Source organism: Vicia villosa, unplaced genomic scaffold (genome assembly GCF_029867415.1).
Source record: "Vicia villosa cultivar HV-30 ecotype Madison, WI unplaced genomic scaffold, Vvil1.0 ctg.000650F_1_1_1, whole genome shotgun sequence".
Lineage (NCBI taxonomy): Eukaryota > Viridiplantae > Streptophyta > Magnoliopsida > Fabales > Fabaceae > Vicia > Vicia villosa.
In genome coordinates, this window is record NW_026705290.1 from 458545 (window position 1) to 480502 (window position 21958).

The window sequence follows — 21958 nt, forward strand, 5'->3', positions numbered from 1 at the left end:
CTATTAAACCGAACAAAAGAAATGTGTGAGAACACTCTTCTTTCACTTTTATTTTTCGTCTCTTTCTTTTATATCAACCAATATTTCTTTATTTCTCATATTATTCTCTCTTTTCATACTTTCTCTTATATATTTCTTCTCTCTTCTCATTTTTCCTCCACAACCAATCACACCCTTAGAGTATTTTGGTCCATTTGATTAATCTTGTGCTAAAAAATTAGCCGCATGGACTTTTATTTTTTAAACTGGAAGATTTAATAGAGAATGTAACCGCCAACTTTAACTATTTGTGATGTCTAAGCAAGATTAACGGGTAACTGTCATGCTAGTAGCAGCGGCAAAATTATGTGTGGTGTGCACCAGAAGAACTGCAAAACATGATCGAGAAAGAAATCAAAAATACAATAAAAAATTGCGAATGAGATTGATTAGCTATGGCGGTGGAGTTTCATGGCCACACCAGCAGAAGGATAGTTCATCTTTTTTTTTCATTTCTTTTGTTATTTTTTCTTTTTATTAATGGGTTGTTATATGTTTACTTAATTACTTCACGTCTCGTACTTGAAGAATTATTAACCATTGTGCCATAAATCATAATCGATAAGTGTCAACGGATTCAGCCTGTTAATCAAACATCTCATAAGTGGACTTAGAATGCTAAAAAAAGGTGGATGAGGTCAATGACATGTTAAGCAAGTCATCCTTGTCCCCTTAACTTTATAGGGAATGACTCCTCTGAAGATGAGAAAGTCACAAGAAGGATTTGAATTGTGTTGACTTTTTCTTCTTTAAGATGTGTTATCATATTTTGATTGTAAGGTTCAGAATCTGATTCAGAGTCTGATTGATAGTAGTGGAATAATATTGAACAAAAGTAAAGAATAGAGCAAGACAACACACAAGTAATTTATCATGGTTCCTCCTACAAATCAGAAGTAGTCCAGATCCCTTACACTTCCAAGAGATTTTCACTATAATCGAATCTGATTAAAAGTTGTTCAAGCACACAGGCAAGAGACTTTCAATGCCCAAACACACAAGTAAGGGACTTCAATGCTCAAACACACAAGCAAGAGACTTTCAATGCCCAAACACACAAGTAAGGGACTTCAATGCTCAAACACACAAGCAAGAGACTTTTGATTGCTCAAGCACACAAGCAAGAGACTTTACAAATTTTGAAGCACATAAGCAAGAAACTTCACAAATGCTCAAGCACACAAGCATGAGATTTCACAAATGCTTAAGCACATAAGCAAGAGACTTCACTGCTCAAACACGCAAGCAAGAGACTGTAATAATCTATCCAACAGATAAATGATAGCGATAGAGTGATAGTTACACTTGATATACAGTCAGAGATATAAACATATTACAACACATCAAAACTCTAAGACTTAAGAACTTATAAGAATGTACAACGGTAAGAAGTTCTAAGTTAGCTTGTGCTCTCTATTTTGACAGAGTAACTTCTCTTTTTCTTGTCAAGACGCAGTGTTGTGTATTTCTCCAAACTTTCAGCTCTTTTTATAGAGTTCCATGAAAGAATCGTTGGAGATATCTTCAATCACAAGATAGACGTTGTAAAGAGGCACCAAAAAATTAGTTGCAAAGCTTTCTCAAATGGATAATATCGTTGCAAGCTCATTTGAACTTCATTTTCTACAGAAGGAATTATGAGTTGCAAACGTTCAAGCTTCTGCAACTTTCTGTCGAGTTATCACGTTACCAGAACAAGACAAATTGACCTCTGAGTCTGATAGCGATGTGTCAGGACCTCCTCGGTTCTTGAGCTTTGACTGGGTTCAGGTTCTGGTCATTCAGAGTATGATTCTTGACTTCTGATTAATGATGGAAAAAGTCTCCATACCCATGGATATCCGCGATAAAAATCTATCACGGGTATGGGACGGGTAGTTTAATAAATATTTGCGGATAAGATAAATGGATATTTAAATACATGTTTATTAATGGATATGGATATGAGTTTAATGTTACTTGTACCCAAGGACATCTGTATCCGATAATAAATTATAAATATTACTTAAATATTATTAATTTATTATACTCTATCTTTTCATCTTCTAAAAACTAAAAAATTAGTGTTCTCGTATTTTTTTTTTGAAGTTTTCTTTGAAGAAAACCTTTATATCCCATACAAGTCTTATTGGCCATTTCATATTTAAGCTTCTTCTATACTTCATACCTTACTTCAACAATTATAGCATCAAACCAACTTGTATCGCTTTTTCTCCGTCCAACCACTGTCATGTTTTCTACTCCTTCGTCGTCAGCTCTTTCCCCTTAACTCGCAATCATAATACCATTCTTTCTTTTTTTGTTAAAAATGAAATGTATGGATATTATGCTTTGGTGAAAATGAAGAAAATTAATGTGATAAATTTTTTTTATTAAAATAAAAGAGATTTGTATGAATGTTATGTTATCATAACATTTTGTGTCTTTAAAAGAAGTTGAAAATATTATTTTCAAAACTTAATTTTAGAAAAATAGTGTTATCCATGGATATCTATAAATATCCACAAATACTTTGAAACCCGCAAATTACCCGCTTAATGGATATCTGCATGAAGATGGGATGGATATGGATATCATATTTATCCTAGGGTATGGGCACATATATCTTACTATATGTCCCCATGGATATCCATTTACATCCCTACTTCTGATCATTCAGACTTTGACTATTCAGGTTGGCTTGTTCAGAGTTTGGAGACATCAGATTTTGATCATCTTGATCAGAAGTTGAGAATTTGCCTCTTAAAAACTTCTCTTTCAATGTTTTGTGCAGTTTCAGAATTGGATTTCAATCAGCATATTCATCTCTGTATCCGCACACTTGAACACACAATAGTATACCCAATTGTTCTTCAAATACTTTGTTATCATCAAAACCCAAGGGATATGGTATAAACCAATTTTGTCCCAACAATCTCCCTGTTTTTTATGATGACAAACACAAGTATTTAAGGACAATGGATATTAATTTAATTAACATTATGACTTTAAGGTCTGAGGCTTATGTGCTCCCCCTGAGTTTGATAGTCTTATGGGTGAGGTTTATAAGCTTCCCCTAAGTTAGAAAGTCCTACGGGTGAGGTTTGAAAACTCCCCTTAAGTCTTAGTCATGTTAAATAAATTTTTCATTGAAGGACAATAAAACAATTCTTCAAAATTAACATATTTAAACTCACCAAGTTCAGATGCATAAATACCTATCTTTCTTCTCCCCCATTTGTCATCAACAAAAAGATAAAAAAGAACATAAAAGAGACTGAAGAGTAAAACTATGTATGGGATTTAAGTAATTTTGAATAAAAATAAGCTAAAAACAATCTTGCTCTCCCTTAGTTCAATACAATTCTGAAAGATTTGGCTAGTAAGATTGATAAAAGCATCTATCAAGTTTCAAGGTGGTCAAACTGTGATTTTGACTACTGAGCACAGGATGAGATCTTAAAATTTGCGCATGAAGACCAATACCTACTTCTCTCTTCTGCAACCATTGGTACACAAGGATCGAAACTTGATCAAGCGTTATCCTTTTCTTTCTATAAAGCATAACTTTGCATTAACAATAAGATCACATCTTCATTCTACCATAATTCTATTTGCCAAGCGTAATGGGCAAGCCAAAGCAAGATAATAACTTGAGAAGAGTTTTATCTAAGGAAGTTAGAAAAATCATGAAGAAGCAGGAGAGGGAAGATAAGATATGATTTGCTGAAGCTGCAAAAGCTCAGACTGTTATAAAATGTAAAGGTTCAAGCATGTCAATAACAGCTTCCAAGATATAAAGATCTTTAGAGACATCAAAGAAGAATCTCAGGGATAAAAAGAGTTCTATAAAGGATTTTGCAAGAGATTCAGATGCAGATGAAGGTAGTGTTTATTTCATTGTTGATTTAGGGTCTACTGATGTCATCTGAAATTTATGTAATCATTTTCGTAATGAATGAAAATGAGATCTTTCTCTTTTATATGCATGTAATCCTCCTAACTTTAAATACCTGTGGTTTGACCACTCATCTTTGAGTTTTTAGAGCATTTTAATATAATTTTAGCCAAAAATTTGAGAACTAACTCAAGACTAGGGATACTTAAGACATATTTTATTTTATCAAAAAACAAAAATAAATCCCAATTAAGATCGCTCATAATGTGAGCAAATACAATAGAATTTGGAGGATATTGAGGATCCAACAAATAGCCCACCAAAACAGTTCAAAGGATCATTCAGACGAGTGACGCATAAGTGATTAGAAAATTTTCAACTAAAAATATTCCACTTACATGCTATCAAAACCAATTAATCAAGTTCCAAGTTTTAGAGGATGAGATGCTTTAGAGTCTAATGTTCATCAGAACCTGTTTTAAACCTTCTGATCACATTATCTTTTTATCGTCATCAGGCTTTGATCCTTCATTCAGAAACTAACACTAATCTTCAACAAAACGCATTGTTAGATCCATGGTTTTCTGGGATAACATATGTTCTAAAATTGAGTGTGTTGAGACATCTGTCTTGACATATGTGTTGCAAGTGCCAAAATTTCATGAATGTTCATATTCTTTTTAATGAAATCAAATCTTTCAATAGTAAGGGGTATGGGTGTTCGTGGTGCGGTTTTGACAGTTTTGACGTAAGAAATCATTCGAACCACCAAAGAAAAAAATGTGTGGTTCGGTTTGATTCGGTTGGCTTTTAGAAATAAAATCAAACCAAACCAATGTGGTTGGGATTGGTTCGGTTGGTTTGATTTTTTTTTTAAAAAAATTATTGAACCATACATACACATATAGATGACAACATAACTTTGTATTTAGTTATTTATGCGTTATCAAATAACAACAAAACCCATCATATTTGGAGAACAAATTTTCATTTAATATACATAAATAAAATTAGATAAAAGTGGAATAAAAAACATAAAATAGTAGCATAAAACAATGTCAAAAATATTATAATAAATTAGAAAAAAAAGGAGTGAAAGATTAGAGAAGATGGAAAAGAAAGAGCAAAAGAGATGAGAGATTAGAGAATAAGAGGAGTATTAAAAACGTAATTGGAAGAGATAATAGTAGAACAGAAATAATAAGATGAAAAATAAATAACTTAAGAGATGAGAGACTAGAGAAGAAGAGGTGATATGTACTTGGAAAAGAAGATGAGAAAAATCGCAATACTGCTAGGCGAGATTTGAGAAGACTTAAATTAAAACCTTAAGTGTGAGGAAGGGAAAATTATTCGTAATCGTAAGACAAAGGCATAATAGGTTTGAGTTTGGGTTGGATGTGGGTTAATTGAATGTTGGTTGTAACGTAATGCGGTTTGGTCCGGTTTAGTTCGGTTTGTAAATTACAAAATGCAAACCGAACAAAACCGCACAGTTTTGTTAAAAAATGCCCAAACACATCAAAATCAAATACAGTTTTTTGCGGTTTCAGTTTGGTTCAGTTCAGTTTTGCGGTTTTGTATTGGACCGGTTTGGTTTTTAAAACCCTAGTAAGGGGTTTAGTAAATATATCATCCCATTGATGATTTGTATCAATGAATTGTATATCTATTACACCATTTTGAACATAACCTCTAATAAAATGATGTTTGATTTTAATGTGTTTGGTTCTGGAATGTTAAACTGGATTCTTTTTCAAACAGGTAACAACAGTATTATCATAGAAGATAGGTATACTACTCCCGCAAATCGGCTAATCCTCTAGTTGATACTTCATCCAGAGTAGTTGGTGGAACAACTAGCAGCTGAGATGTATTCAGGTTCTGTTGTGGATAAAGCAATAGTTGCTTGTCTTTTACCATGCTCATTTTAAATTCAGTCTCTATAGTCTTAGAATTATTTTTTGTAAAGAGTAGCATTAGTAGAACCACAGACAATATCATCTACATACACCTGAGCAATCTAGATTTCATTCTTTAGTGTCTTCTTGAAGAGTGTAGTGTCAACTTGACCCTTTTTAAAATTATTTTCTATCACAAAATTACCCAATCTCTCATACCAAGTTCTGGGAGCTTGTTTGTGTCCTTAGAGAGATTTCTTAAGCTTGAAAACATAATCTAGATGCATGGAATCCTCAAACCCAAAAGGATGCTTGACATACACTTCTTCAAAAATCACACCATTCAAGAAAGCACTCTTGACATCCATTTTATATAAAATAATATTATGATTAATAACATAGGAAATGATTAGTATGATTGCCTCTAAGCATGCAACAAGTGCAAAGGTTTCAGAGAAGTTTATACCTTTTTGGTGATGTATCCTCATGTATGATCATTTATTAGTAATATGTTATTCTAATAAGCTATTAATATTGTCACCCATCGCTCTTCGACATAGCTCATGTCTGAGTCAACAATATGAGATCAGTTATATTACCTAATCGACAATTTATCAGCATGTTAACCAATACATAACATTAAGCTTCGATATTTAATGCACATGATAAACCAAATCTATCTTTACATTTTAGCATCTAGTAAATGAAAAACTTGGATCTAACACCTTTCGAATATCAAACCAAAATCATAAAAATATGTTTTAGGTAGCTAATCCCAAACAAGTATTAAGTGCAAAGAATTCACCAATATTAAAGCATAAGAATAATTATATAGAACGTCATGATCGTAAACAATACATGAGTATATGGACGACTACATCTAACCCTAACCAAAGAAAAATTAGTCACCCTTACTCATCATAGTTACAATTAAGATATAGAAGAAAGAAGTTGAATAACATTTGTGATGATTCCTCGAACAGTGCTTCCGCCTTCAATCTTCCTCTCCTTTCCTCTCCTAGTGTGATTTGGTATCAAGTGTGTTTTTTCTCAAAACCACAAAGAATCCACTGAAAGTTCTCTAGCTAAGCTGACTTGAACACCTATTCATAGAGTTCTAATATTGCCTTCTTGTTAAGTAAGGCTGGTAGCTCGCTTAGCGCACCTACATTTATTCTCCCTTAAGTTATGTCAGCTCATTATTAAGTGGGCTTTGTCATGATACCTTGCTTAGCGCACCACCATGCTTACTTAGCAAGAAAACCCTTCATTTTCCTTTGAAGTAACATAGCCAAGAAGCAATGAATTCCCATTACTCGCTCAGCGAAGTTACCACACCGTTTTGCAAGTTGTGTTGCTTAACCTTGAAATTGCTTGGCTTTGAAGTTATCTTGTGTCGCCATTGCTTGCTTAGCGCGACCTTGATCTTCACTTAGTGAACATGTCTTCTTGGAAGGTGTTTATTCTTTGCTTAGTGAAGTCTTATAGTGTTGTTTGTGTATTTTCTTGGTTCTTGTTTACTTTTACTTAGTGAATACTCGGTACAAATTCATACAAGTATTTATTCTCGTTTTAGAGATAATTGGGGGGTTCCATTGATTACTTGCGAATTAAGTTAATAAGTGCTTATGTATTTTACGTATTTTTCCCACTTATCAAGAAACAATGGCTATTTTAATTTAAGAATAAGTTGAACTCATTACAAGTGAGATCACGTCAGGTGAAAAGGTGAAATACCTAATAAAAAGAAAATAAAGTAGTGCAAGTAGAATTTTCATGTTCAAAAAGACAAAAAAAAAAACTTGCAAAATAAGAAAATAGTTAGAGTTGAGTCTTGAATCATATGACAATGCAAATAAACTAGGAATTATGTTATTTATCTGTCTTTTGCCATGACAATATAGGCATCATGTGTTACAGTCACACACACTGAGTAAGAAAATGCTATGAAAGGTTGTACTGTGTCAATGTTTTAATACAGTCCATAGAAAATAAATTGATTTTTATGAAATATATTGTTGATGATATTTGGCTGTTTATTTTATTTATCTTGCCATATCACCTGAGGATAAGCAATGATTTAAGTTTGAAAATTTGATAACTCATTTATTGTAAGATATTTAAACTTTTAATAGTTGGATTATTCATTTCAATTTTACCATATTAGAGTTATTTTATTATATTTTTTAGTGATTTTTCTAAGTTAGTTATGAGCACATCAGGTGCTTTTTTTAATTTTTACTATGTTCTTCATGTGCAAGAGTAGCCATTATAACAAGTTCAGTCGCGACAACATTACCATTTTTAAAGTACATTATCATTCTTTACAAGAAGGAAGGGGTTGCATTAGCTTATGTGATTTTGAAAAGTTTAATACTGGTAGCTTTAAAAAATTGATGTTGTTGTGAACTATCCTAGCCTCGTTACAATCATTCAATTATGTTACAATTATTTTAGCTAATTAATAGAGTGAGAAGAAGTTGATATTCAATACAAAATTTACGTTAGAATGATATTTTTATTACACGACATAACTGTGTACTTAACCATCAAATTCTATTATTTTCTTTTCTCTATTGTGGAATTTTGTTGAATTTGCGATAGCGGTACTCGCCATAGGTTTTTGTTGAATATTTGGGCGGATTTTGATCATTGACAAGTTGAGAAAGAGGGCCAACCATAATTTCGTGTGGAGGAACAACAAATGCGGCCCAGGACATGCGCTTGAGTTCCTTGTTCACCAAGCTTCTATGCAATACACTTTTGTACTTTCCATTGCTCAACACCTACCATGTCAAAGAGAGTATTTATTATAGTTAACATTGAATAATATGATATAGCTCAATAAAATGTGACATTTTATTACCTCAAGTTGGTCACCAATGTGCACAAAGATTGCATCTTGCAAATAATTTACTGACACCCAACTATTGTCCTTCCAAAGTTGAAGGCCTGGAACATCATTGGAGACAAGTAGAGTAAGAGCAGACATATCAGTGTGAGGTTCAACTCCTAATGCCAATTCAGGTTGTGGACAAGGTGGATACATATTTATCTTCATTTCTAATTCTACTTCATCACCTCCCAAACAAGACTTCAAAACATTACTCTCCAATGCTAGCCCTTGAGACAAAAGCTCCAAGATATTGTTTGTCACCCTTAAAATCTCTTTATTGTATTCTTCGGTCACTTCCCTATCACACAAAAAATAATACAACTATAAGTTCTTAGTTTAAACTATTTATTTTATTTTAAGCCGCAACATCTGCAATGCACGTCACAAAAATATAATTGAAGTCACGACAATCACAACCACAACTACAATTTAAAATAATATTTGCAATAACTGCACAACCGTGTAGATGCAAGTCGTAGATAATGTAAGAACTAACCTGTAGGAAGGAGGATTTTTGGGCCACATTTCATAATTGACCCGAGAAGGAGGGGACATGAGGTGAAAATAATAATCCAACCATTCAACCTTTTCTTCTAGGTTCTTGGTCATCTTAGTTCCATACCCCTCAAACTTACCACTAGATGGATCATTTGCATACACCTCTTTCTCCTTTTGAGGTAGAGAAAAGAACTCTTGCCCTACATCTTGCAAATTTTCGATGAGTTTTGACGATATACCATGATCGGTGATGACAAAGAAACCCCATTCAGAAGCCGCTTCGGTTATTTTTGTCACTAAAACGTCAAGTTGTTGAGACAATGAAATGATAGGCACATCAACACCCTCCAATGCCTTGGTGTTCTCTGGTCTTTCATTATCTGGACGAATGAATTGTGGTGGAAGCTCTTTTAGCTGGTTAAAAGCCAAGGTTTGTACTCTCTTAACTTCCATCATCTTTAGTGATTGAATTAGTGATTAACTTTTACCTTAAGTCTTAGAATATGAGAAAATCTACACAAATGATCAATCTAGCATCACAATATATAAGGAATCATAATCATTCGACTTTGTTTCAAAGTTGTATACAATCTAGTGATCCACAATTAAAAAAAAATAAAAATCAAGAAAGTATTATATACATTTAATATCTATCAACAGCTTTACACTATAAATGCTTTCAACCTATTTCTTCAATTTAGCCACGCCTTGTTATTATTTTAGCAACCAAAGTATATAACAATTGAAACTCATATATGCCATTTAAAAAAAGAAAATAGACATCTCAATTGAAACGCTATGTCTTATTAAAAGTTGAGTTTAAGTTATAATATATACAATAAGTTAATGTTACAAAATATTAAATCTATTGATTATAAATATTAAACTGTTTATAAAAAATAAAACAATAATCAAATATTAAATAATACTGATTTTAAAGAACAGTTAAATTAATTGAAATTACCGTTTTTATTTTATTTTAAAAAAATAATCTTTTAAGAAGAACATGAAACTTATATTTAAGTTACAACAACAATCATTCAATAGCGTTTTCATGCAAAAAGTGCTATTATAAAGGACATAGAAAATTTTATAGTTTTTTGAAAAAACATTATAATTTTTTTTAAAAATATATCTTATTATATACTACTATATCCCAACAAAAACTACTTGAAAGTAAAGCTGTAAGCACTTCAGATGCCACATTGCTCATAGATTTAGTTTTCTAGTGGATGTTGATTTTCTAATGAAAAGGAAAACAACATCTAGAGTTTTTTCTTAACAATGTCTAGAGCTATTATCAGATTTTCTGTGTATATATAAATGTTTTCAAAGTAAATAAAGATGACAGATGTGAGACAAAAAAATGCCTTAAGAGAATTGTTTAGCACCTATGAGATAGATGGAAGTTTTCCTCATTGCAACTCGATTTTTTTTTTTCATTTACTGATGTGTTTAAACATGTCATAACTTGCTTAAGAGGCTTCATCTCTTACAACTCGAACCGATCTTAGTTGATTCACCTAATAGTTATAGATGAGAAGTAATGCTAAATGCCGACGGCAAAAGACCACTCAACATAATAACAGAAGGCTCAGTTTCTAACTTCATATGTGACGAGGCTTAGCTTAAGGTTGAACTTTGTGGAAACCGTGAATATGGGATCAACTGTTACAATACAATGTAAATACATAACCAAAACCACTGGATTTGGAGCCCCTGCAGTATCGTGCAGTACAGCTGCTACACAATTCTGCAGACGGTAGAGGATCCAAACTCAACCACCACCTTCTTATCAAAGGCAGTAACTACATACATCGCTGTTTTTTTGAATTCTCAATTCCTATGTAAAAAGATGGGTATCTTTGGAATTAGGAGATAGATTGCAACAAAACTGATGGTTCGGCCATACCATATCAAGTGATAAAAACAATGCTGCATTGCGGATTGTTACGTGTCAATGTCAAATCCCTTTGTCCAATACGGGATGCAATAAATTAAGATTCCCAAAGAGAAGGACACGCATATTGTGATAGCAGCATAGGCATATGCTCTCCAAGGGTCATTGGTTTTTCGCATTGCATTAAACTCGGCAGCGAATGTAGAAACAGTACTCAGACACCCCATCACACCAAATTGTATTCCTGCTACAACAGTATCACAATCCCTTGTGTTCACCTGCATCCAACAATTAAACACTAGTTGTGAGTGTAACCTTCAAAATTGTGTTGAAGATTTTCTTTATTTTGTAATGGCATATAATACATGGTTCATAAATGATACATTGGCAACCGACAACATATCTACACTTGTGGTTACCTTCAATCACTTCTATTTCCACGTTATTATTGATGTCTGCGTGTCAGCATTAGTGTCGTGTCCAGTGTGTTTAATAGACTAACAATTTAAAGATTAGACAATGAAAATTGAGCATGGAGGACTAGAAAAATGAATGATGACAAAGAAACTTACTGCATTCTTTATAGTAGAAAGTGCAGCCATAACACAAGCAGCTGATACATTGGCAATTAGAGTTCCAAATGGTATCCATTGAAACAAACCTTCCTTTCCTAACCCACGCCCGTTAAGCCTTGCTAAGAACCATCTAATCCAAACACCTATAGGTCCAACCATGCAAGCAAACCACAACTCAGCAGCACTGCCGCCATGCTTGAACTTAGCCTTTACTAATGCACCACTCACACCCCATAATATACCCAATATCACCAAGAATATCACCATAGCTGTCATTTGGCGATGGTAGCTGTTTACTTTGTAGTTGATCTTAGAGATGCCATTTTCTGGACTTGTGATATTCAGCCTGTTGAGAAGCCACCTAAAACCCTTTGCAGTTTCAACCCCAAATGCGATGGAGACGGCAACAAGAGATAAACCTGAAAATTTCCAATAGTAAAACTCAAAACTGAAGGAAAAAAAATTGAATGAAAGGGATATAAGCTTAAAATAATTGTACACCTTCATGAAATGAACTTACTAACCTATTACAAAGCCCAATGCAGAGATGACCCAGTGGCCGGAAGCACTGAGTTCAAGCATTTTTTGATTCCAACCACTGAAGGTTGTAAGGCTCCCCAAGTAACCAGTCGTTATTCCTATGACTAGATGCTCTGACACGTGAGATATGTCTTTTTTGAATTCAACACCAAACCATCCCATAAGAAATGAACCAATCTGAAATGATATGTAAAAAAAAAAAAAACCAAAACATATTAGCATCATGTTACCTGAATCAGGTTCCTTGTTTGTGCACTTCAAAACAGACTTACAAGTTTCACATTCATCTAACAGCAATTTAAAACTTCTAAATTGATTATATTAAACAAGATACAGAACAATTCCTTTCTATTGCTTATCCTGTAGATCATGGATTTAAGTTGTGCAAATGCAGCCAATCTTTTTCTGTCCTGACCCATGAGAAAAAGAATACCTAACTACTTCAACCTCAATATTTAGAAAATTCCAATTTGGACCCATCAACCGAAGGCATTAATCTTTAACTGTATTGTTAGAAAAGCAATAGATATTGTGAATTCAATATATATTGCGCTTTTAAGAATGTTATTACCATATTCTTTAAGAGGACATACCATATTAGAAGGAAGGTCAAGGTAAAGAATAGTATGATTGCTTGTCACATTAGCAACCTGGGGGCCAAATAACTTTTGCAGTAAATATCTTGTGAGGACCTGCATAGTTATTATGACAATTTCTGTATTAGCATATAATGCCATCATCAATATCAATATATCTAATCTAACGATTCAAGGTAAGTGAAAAGGTAATAATATTATTACCCCAAGAATTCCAAAAACAGCTAAGTGAGCCATACATGAAACATAGTCTAGTAACGGTGGCAAACCTTTAGGAGGTTCCTGAAAGCATAGAAAATCAACTATCCACATATATGATTAATTAACAAACGTTAAAAACGTGAGATCGAAATCACATAGCAAGTAGTGTTGAAGAGAGCTTACAAGTTTTGAATCTTCAGAACCAACCACTGCATCAGGTGGGGTGGATGAGAGTTCTCGTGGCAAAGGTCTAACAGTGCTTCCGTTTTCTGAGTGGAAACTATTGCTCTCGCTGAACCTTCTGCTCGGAAGAGCTCGATCGCCTATGTCGCCAGCTTCTGAAACACTCTCACAATCAACATCATTATCTGTGTGATGGCTTCTATGACTTGACAAACTCAACGAACGTCTTCGAATCGAAGAACCCCCGTCACTGTTCATTCTCTCCATTTCCACCATGCTAACACAGCCACATCAAACTAGAAAACTGTGTTGAACTTGAACAACACCAAACTTAATACAAGTTTGACTCTGCAACCACCCTGCAACTTGAAAGTTTGAGTCACAATTTACTACTTAACCATTTTTTATTTATTATCATTGAAAAACACACATTATATTATAACTACTTTTAAAAATACATAAAACAGTTCTCGTACGCAATCAAAATTGACTTATGGATGGAATCACGTGGATAATGACAAAAAGAAAGAAAAGATAACGAAAGCTACAAACAAGTGAACAAGAATCAATGATAAAGCATTAATAAGAAAGTACAAAAAGAATGAAAATGACGTTAAGTTGATGTGCCTAACAAATGAGGCTGAAACGCAAGATGTCGTTTTCAGAAGAAAAAAAAAATGCATGAGTTTGGAATAGCTTACTATTATTGTGGTCGACAATTTGTGTCAGTGTTCGGAGAAATGCTTGCATCACCGCTCACCCTTTTGAATGAAGAGGAAGACGGCGAGCAGGAGAGGATTCCGGCACGGCTGCTCTTGGTGGAAGGAATAAGAAGATGCTAAAACGACGTGTTTTTGGTGATTTGTTTTCGAGGTTTGATTAAGAGGAACAGACGGCTGAGATTTAAAGGGAGAGAGAATCAGATCCATAAGGTCAACGATTACAGCTAAGTACCAACCAGCATTTCCCAAAATCTAATATAACAAAAAAATAAGAAACAGGTTTGGAAACCATTTCGGGAATCACGGCGGAGAAATTATTGTAAGACAGATTGGGATGGTGAAAGTCGAAAATCAATTCATGAATGGAAGTGTTGGATCATACACAAACTATCTTGGGGAGAAAATTGATGATTAGAAAAGAGGAAGTGAGAAAATAATAGAGAATAATTGAAATGAAGAGTAAATTTGGCATTAACAAAGAAACTTACACTTAGGTGAGAGTACTTATACAAACTAAGTCAAAACAAGTGAAATACTAAATAATTTAAAAAATAAGCTAAAACACTTAAACTCCGGCTCGGAACCGGTTATGTCAAATACTCTAACTAGTTACACCTACACAAATCAGAAATGCAGAATTGAAAAACACATTCCGTAATCGGTTACGCCATTTACTGTAACCAGCTACGCCATTGAAAAACAAGTTCATGCAGTTTCAGAAGTGCTTTATTTTTTAAAATACTCACATCAGATTGCTCCCAGAAGCTTATACAATGCGTTTGAATTATTATGTATATCCAATACACCGCCTTAATTCAAGTGCTCCAACTTCTTCATGCCCAAGCTCATCACCAACTTCTTGAACACAACATTTGTGACCCAATTTCTCAACAAAATTCGCAACTTGTTCTTCGCTTCGACAATATCCCAACTTCAGCTTGTCTTCACACACCAGATCCCTCAAGTAATGAAACTTCATGTCAATATTCTTACTCTTCCCATGGGCAATGGGGTTCTTAGCAAAGGTTAATGGCTGAAACGTTATCAATCAAGAGAGTGACAGCTTCTCTAACATTGCTGTCCAGCTCTTCCAACATATTCATAAGCCACACAGCTTGACACGCATATAACAACACATTAATATACTCGGTCTCACAAGAAGAGAGTGCAACCACCAGTTCCTTTTTAGAACACCAAGAGATTGATGCTCCTCCAAACATAAAGACATAACCAGCCGTAGACTTTCGATCATTTTATCTCTGCACCAATTGAAATTGGTATAACCGAGCATATTGCATTTTATGCCCGTATCTGCTGCGGGAAAGAGAATTCCGCAACCAAGAGTTCCTTTGACGTATCTTAGGATCCTCTAAATTGTTATCAAGTGAGACACATTCGGCCTCTCCATGAATCTACTCGCAATACTGACACTAAAGGCCAAATCTAGACGCATATTGCGTTGGATCCACATTCTTCTCATCATCACTTTTGGACAGTTGTAACCTTGCTTCGACTGGTGTATTGGCAACATTACAATGCTCCATAACACACCTCTTCAATATCTCAAGTGCATACTTCATTTGGTGCATGAGCAGTCCTATTTTTGACTTGTGGAACTCTATGCTATGAAAGTAAGTCATGATTCCAAGGCCACTCATCCCAAACTTTTTCATAAGCTCACTCTTGAACTTAGAGATACTCACCTCATTGCTTCCCGTTATCAACAAATCATCAACATATAAGCAAAGTATAATCACATCTTTGCTTGCATCCGCCTTCACATTGACACCATGCTTGAAAACACATTTCTTGAAGTTATTGTTGACTAGGAAATCATCTATGCGTTTGTTCTAAGCTCTTGGAGCTTATTTAAAACCATAAAGGATTTTCTTCGATTTGTAGACCCTTCCCTCTTGATTTATCACAACAAAAACAGGGGTTGTTCTATAAAAACTTCCTCCTTAAGTGGACCATTTAAAAACAAGGATTTCACATCCATTTGATACATTGACCAATTATTGCAATTCGCAGAGCCTACAACTAGCCATATCGTTTCTAGCCTAGCAACAGGTGCAAACACCTCATCAAAGTCTATACCTTCTCTTTGCAAAAATTCCTTCGCAACTAGTCGAACCTTATGCATGACAATTTCACCTTTGGGTTTTTCCTTCACTTTATAGATCCATCTCACACCGATTGGCTTCTTTTGTTCCGGTAGATCAAACAACTCCGAAGTAATGTTCTTCTCGATCGATTCCAGTTCCTTTTTCATCGCACACACCCACTTTGGATCGCTTAATGCCTATTTCGTGTTAACGGGCTCGGATTCTCCCATAAGTGTAAAGTGAACGAAATCGCTATCATCTTGGAGTCTCTGAGGCAAACCTATTTGCCTAGTTGGACGTCTACTATTTTCCTTGATTCCAGCTTCAATCAGTTACTGTTACGTACCACCTGCAACCTTAGAATTCAAATATTCGTTGTCGTAACTTGTTACACGATTCTAGTAACCGGTTATGCCTTCTGCAGAACCGGTCCTAGTAGCTTATATATTCAGAAAATTATTATTTCTTAGTATGTTAGTTATATTTATGACATTATTTCTGGTTATCTGAGTCTTTGTTATTGTGTAGTGGTGGATATACGAGTATTTTCTGTTCAATTGTGAGAGGCGAGTTATTGTTACCACTGCTGGGTCCCCACGGGCCAAGAGACGGAGGGGAAGGCATGCATACCCAGGGGTGTTATGGAGTACAAGAGGAGGATTGATGCGCTAACTAAAAAAGATGTCATCTAGACACCCTATACAGGCCATAGAGTGGAGAAGGAGTTCAATGACGCTATACTTTTTTCTAGTTATTTGCGATGGGAGGGGTTAGTGGCTAGAAACTTACATGAGAGGTGTCTGCGTCAGTTTGGATATGTCCAAAACATCGCACGACCAGACTCTGCTATTCCATCTGAGGGCATTGATAGTTGGTTTCGTTGTAACATTATGGGGTTTGCACGTGCCATTAGAGATCATGCAGTGAAGGTTCAATTTCTTGCAGAGTGAGTGGATGGGTATTTGGATTAATACCTTACTGTATCATACCCTCACATCATCCCACCTATGCAACATGGAGATGATACTAGACCTTCTCATGTTGGAACTTCTCATACTGATGTTGGGGTACCTTCTGATGAAGTGTCGCCGCCTCCACATGGTACGAATGATGCTCAACATGCGTAGATGATAACCGTCATTATGGATAACTTCATAGGTTTGGTGAATCCATATGGCAAGGTTCATAATTTAGCATCACATGCAGCACACATAGCTCGCGGGGGGGGGGGGGATTTAGACATTATTATTATTATTATTATTATTTTTATGTATTATTTATATATTATGTGTAATATTACTTAGACATTTGCACAACACTGTTTATAAGATAACATTTTGACACTTCCATCGATGCATGATGAACATAACTTAGTAGAGATTACATAACTTAAGAAAACAATAATAAATAAGAAAACCTAAACACTATCATATGACTCTGCACTTTTCAACATCTTGATAATGTCCTTAAATCTAGAAATTATCGCATCAAACTCGACTGATCCCTTTGTTAGCCTACAGTGATATGATCTCTATATAAATATCAAATCTTCATCGGTCTTCAACTCAATAAGGTTGTATTTCACCCTTCCATCAATATCAATTCAATTTTCACGAAACTCGATCTTACTCACCTTTTTGTTATCAATGTCAGACAACAAATCATTCAACTTGGATATCAAGATGGCGAGACATACATCATTTTTCGGAAGCCAAAACTCTACAGGAGTTTCACCCTGTTGAAGTACACTCCTACCTTAGACAAAAACTAAGGAAGAGGCATTGTAAAATGTTATTTTTAATAACATATGACCCCTATTTCTCCAACTTTGAATTCATTATGGACCACTCAATACGGTCAGCGCAATCACAACCATATAAAAGTGTCGGAAAAATCTTAGCCGTTCAATTTTTCCCTCTTTTATAACTACTGAATAATTCATAAATTGACTAAATATCCGGTAGCTTCCGGATTTTGCTAAAAATTCGGTACAAAACAAATATTCCAGACATTTTGAAATATCCGATGCACCGGGTATTTTATTTACACTACCAGATTTTTTTCTTTGAACCGAATTTTTTGATTAAACTACCAGATTTTTTGTCCAGATTTTTTACTTAAATTTCTACGAGGACGGCATGAATATTATTGAATATGAGGAGTGTCAGCTATAAAATGAAGGGTGGCATAAATATTTCTATGGGGCATAGCTCAGGTACACTACACAAATGGGAATTTTTTACCTCATACCCCATCATTTATTCCCCTACCCCTACATTATATTTTTTTGACCAAAATACCCTAATATAAATAGTTTATTCGTCACAATTTTCACTTTTCCTCCAAAATTATTTTTCAGTCCAGAACTCTTTGACAAAGTCTTCCGGTACGCAAAATAAAAGTTAAAACTGGCTACCAGAACTCTTTTGCAAAGTCTTCCGAAACACAAAATAAAACTTGAAAAATGTAAAAAAAATAAAAAGACTACTCTCTTTTGCAAAATCGTCTAATATGCAAAATAAAAGTTAAAAATGATTACCAGAAGTCTTTACCAAAGTCTTTCGAAATACTAAATAAAACTTGAAAAATATTTAAAAAATGATTACTGAAACTCTTTTGTAAAGTCTCCCGGTATGCAAAATAAATATCAAAAAGATAAAATAATAAATTAGTTAAAAATACATAAGGTAAAATTGACATTTTTCATAAATATAGTAGTCGAAGGTAAAATTTTGAGAATTTATCTTGCCACCCCCCAAATTATACATTTCACCCCATTTTACATTATTTCCAAAATGCCCCTGACACTATTTACTAAAAAATTTTACCTTTTCTAGAAAAAAATTACTGTTGTCAAAATCATCAAAAAGCAAATTTTCGGTACCTCTTTTTGGCTGATATCGGAAATTATTTGTTTTTTTACAAAATTTCGGTATTCATTTATCGGAAATTTCAAAATTTCCTGTGCGATTTACCAGAAATTTTAAAATTTTCGGTAATTTTACAAAATTCATTACCCCGTCCCAAAAATTTCACGAAATTCCGGTAGAAAACCAATACCGAAATTCCGAATTTTTGGTATGTACTAGAAATTTCTTTAAAACCTAAAATTTCTGGTATGGCAAATGAAGTTTTATATCTTTACGGTCCTGAACCGGCAGCCTCAACTTCTTCATATACCAGAAATTTAAAATTTCCGATAATTTTATGAACACAAGTCACATTGGAAATTTGAAATATTCAGTATTTTTCATATATCGGATATTTCAAATTTCCGGTATTAATTTTAACTGTTGCTTCATACCGAAAATTTAAAATATCCGATATGTAGCATTTAGCACGGTAAATTGATAAATCTAACAAAACTTCTGATATTTATACGAAGTTTCCGATAAAATACCAAAAATTTAAAAAAATCTAATATTTTACCGGAATAATCTGATAAAAACACCTTATTTAGAGAGATGGGAGGTATAAAATAAAGGTGGCAAAATAAATTTTCTAAAATTTTCCATATATGGCGATGGGCCTCTTCCTAAGAAATTGGGTTGGGCTTCCGATTAAAATTCTGTTTGTTCTTCTATCTAAAACTTGATGAAGTTTTACTATGTACCACTTCCCTTAATCTTCAATCTTCATACTCTCCACTTTCCTTATTTGATTTTTTCTAAAATATTAATAATGATTATATGAAAATATAAATATAATTTTATTAAATTAAATTTATTATTCATCCGAGCAATAGTCTTTTAATTTCCCTCAAATAGCCCTTATTTCTATCAATTGCAAAAAATGCTATTATTAAAAAAACTCTTATTATATATTTCAATTTATCCTCAAACAATTGAATGTTTTTATTTCTATCAATTGAGTTGAACTTACGAAACTGGAAACATCAACTCTTATAAATAACAAAATATAATATATTAAAATCTAAAATATCAACCAGTGTAATAATGTAAGAAGAAAAAAATAGGGGGTTATCTAGCCTACATAGACCGAGATCAGATCAGATTTTTTTTTCAAATAGAAAAGATCTAGGCTATTTTAAGAGCCTATTTAACTAAAAAGGTTAGGTTACAGGCCATACAAAAAGTCTTTTAAGTCTAATAAGCTGACCTATTTAAATATAAATATGAATAATTTAATTATTATTATAATATTATATTCATACTTTAAATTAAAATACAAAAATCAAGCTTAGTCATTTTGATGAACGGATGAAGATTAACTGCAAAAACTTTATGAACAACGTCAGAAGTTGTTCTCTTAAGTTCTCTCAAGCAAATAGTATAAAAAAATTTATGTTAATAGGTAAACTTGAATAAGTAAATGCAAATAAGCATTTAGTCTTGTTGATCTTTTAATTTGTTAGTCTGTTTAAATATTAGTTAAATTTCTTATTTACAAATGCTCAAATAAAATAGGCTTTTATGTAGACTCTTAGGCCTAACAGACCTTCGAAAAGGCTAGGCTAGGCCTAAAATTAAGTCTTTGATAGGCCGCATGTTAGACTTAGGTTTTGAAATTTTTGACAGGACAGACTCAGACTTGACAAAGCCTAACTCGACCCAGCTTATTCCCGCCTCTAATGGCTGTCGCTCAATGACTTAATATAATGGACAATTATTGTTAGTTGTATGTAAGGACCCCAATGGCCAATACTTTTAACTGACATTTAGGGTTGTTGAATTAGAAACTAAGAAAAGTTGAAGACGCTTTCTACAATAACTATTAGAAGATATTTGATAAGATAAAGGAAGAGAAATGCTAAGTGTACACCAAAATGCTACACTCACACCATATTAATATACGGTTCCACGTACCTTTGTTTTTTTTAATAATTTTTTTATTAGATTTTGTATAAAACAATAGAAATGATTTGAAATAGTGATGGTGTAACTGTTAGATATTTGGTATGATAATCCTGGATATCTTCAAGAATCGTGTTCGTTCACTTTCCGAACAAAGTATTTCGACCCTATTCTTGTCTGGGTTCACGAAATCTTTGCGGGGATAATTCTTGAAGAACAATCTGTTTCTGACAATGGAGAACAGATCAGAATGTAGAGAGGAAGTATGAAATTTCGTATCCAAATCGAGACCAAAAGACTCCTTATATAGGAGACCAATAATAGAAACGAACAGACACACCTTTTCGGAAAACAGTTATGTCTGTTGGAACGGGTGCAACTATTCAAACGAATCGTTATGTCCGTTGGGAACGGGTGCAACTATTCAAACGAAACGTTATGCCCGTTTCTATTATTCATATTCAATTACGCGTTTGGCTCGACGAGCGTGCACTCCGCACTACCCTAACTCGTTTCAAACTTAACGCATAATTGCATTGGCCTATAGTAAATCACATTACTACCAAAATGCATTGATGATACTAAAATCACCAACAAACTCCCCCCATTTTAGTATAATCCTTGATTTACTTTACAGGTATAACGATCAAACAAATGCATAGAAGAAAATGTCTTACGATTGAATTTTCATCTTAGTACAAATACACATTCCAAATATTCGAAAATCGGGGTGTCATAACGATTGAACCCGTCAATCCATTTGAATATCTAAAGATATAGTACACATATGTTTCTTACAATACTCTACTATTCATACTTGACACTTTACAAGCCATGTGTCCTTATCCATTAATAAGCATATAGGAAGCCAAGTCCAAGCTTCTTGAAGCGGCAAAACTTCATGCTCACATAGGTGATCCTTTTAATCTTGCACCTGCATTTGCAATTTTTCAAAAGAACCATTAAGAAGATATACTTCAACCTAGCCATCACTTGCAGGTCTGAGCACATACCTTGGGAAGATAAACACAATTGCTCCAATCTTTAATTATGATCTTTCCACATTGAATTCTGCTTCTAACGTTGTATTAGAAGGGAATTGGGTATACCA

At 33.8% G+C, this 21958-nt stretch overlaps 3 protein-coding genes across 4 annotated transcripts; all 3 read right to left on the reverse strand.

Annotated features, from left to right (window-relative positions):
- Nucleotides 1-8370: 8370 nt before the first annotated feature.
- On the reverse strand, nucleotides 8371-9955 carry LOC131630142 (flavonol synthase/flavanone 3-hydroxylase-like). The gene is made up of 3 exons (XM_058900934.1): nucleotides 9210-9955; nucleotides 8684-9011; nucleotides 8371-8603 (listed from the first exon to the last, which is right to left on the reverse strand). Exons 1-3 carry the CDS (start codon nucleotides 9665-9667, stop codon nucleotides 8391-8393), a joined length of 999 nt encoding a protein of 332 aa, XP_058756917.1. The 5' UTR covers nucleotides 9668-9955; the 3' UTR covers nucleotides 8371-8390.
- Nucleotides 9956-10870: 915 nt separating this feature from the next.
- LOC131630133 (fluoride export protein 1-like) lies at nucleotides 10871-14376 on the reverse strand. 2 transcript variants are annotated; one of them, XM_058900927.1, is made up of 7 exons: nucleotides 13908-14376; nucleotides 13207-13565; nucleotides 13027-13104; nucleotides 12820-12918; nucleotides 12211-12403; nucleotides 11684-12105; nucleotides 10871-11389 (listed from the first exon to the last, which is right to left on the reverse strand). In XM_058900927.1, the coding sequence occupies exons 2-7, from the start codon at nucleotides 13480-13482 to the stop codon at nucleotides 11162-11164; spliced, it is 1296 nt and encodes a 431-aa protein (XP_058756910.1). In that variant the 5' UTR covers nucleotides 13483-13565; nucleotides 13908-14376; the 3' UTR covers nucleotides 10871-11161. The 2 variants fall into 2 exon arrangements, with proteins under 2 accessions (XP_058756910.1, XP_058756911.1); XM_058900928.1 differs by lacking the exon at nucleotides 13908-14376 and having other exon boundaries at nucleotides 13207-13636.
- Nucleotides 14377-14715: 339 nt separating this feature from the next.
- On the reverse strand, nucleotides 14716-16200 carry LOC131630150 (uncharacterized). Its single transcript, XM_058900941.1, has 3 exons — nucleotides 15883-16200; nucleotides 15632-15721; nucleotides 14716-14961 (listed from the first exon to the last, which is right to left on the reverse strand). Exons 1-3 carry the CDS (start codon nucleotides 16198-16200, stop codon nucleotides 14716-14718), a joined length of 654 nt encoding a protein of 217 aa, XP_058756924.1.
- Nucleotides 16201-21958: the final 5758 nt, after the last annotated feature.

Bases quoted from the DNA above. Each gene is read 5' to 3' on its own strand.
- LOC131630133 (XM_058900927.1), bottom strand. From the start codon at position 13,482: ATGGTGGAAATGGAGAGAATGAACAGTGACGGGGGTTCTTCGATTCGA. The intron at 12,404-12,819 runs GTATGTCCTCTT...ATATCATTTCAG, and splicing joins TTGACCTTCCTTCTAATATG to ATTGGTTCATTTCTTATGGG. The intron at 11,390-11,683 runs GTAAGTTTCTTT...TGTTGGATGCAG, and splicing joins TTTCTACTATAAAGAATGCA to GTGAACACAAGGGATTGTGA.
- LOC131630150 (XM_058900941.1), bottom strand. From the start codon at position 16,200: ATGAAAAAGGAACTGGAATCGATCGAGAAGAACATTACTTCGGAGTTG. The intron at 15,722-15,882 runs GTTTTTATAGAA...TGTGTTTTCAAG, and splicing joins ATGGTCCACTTAAGGAGGAA to CATGGTGTCAATGTGAAGGC. The intron at 14,962-15,631 runs GTGAGTATCTCT...ATAACGTTTCAG, and splicing joins TGATAACGGGAAGCAATGAG to CCATTAACCTTTGCTAAGAA.
- LOC131630142 (XM_058900934.1), bottom strand. From the start codon at position 9,667: ATGATGGAAGTTAAGAGAGTACAAACCTTGGCTTTTAACCAGCTAAAA. The intron at 9,012-9,209 runs GTTAGTTCTTAC...TTTGTGTGATAG, and splicing joins AAAAATCCTCCTTCCTACAG to GGAAGTGACCGAAGAATACA. The intron at 8,604-8,683 runs GTAATAAAATGT...TTGACATGGTAG, and splicing joins ACATTGGTGACCAACTTGAG to GTGTTGAGCAATGGAAAGTA.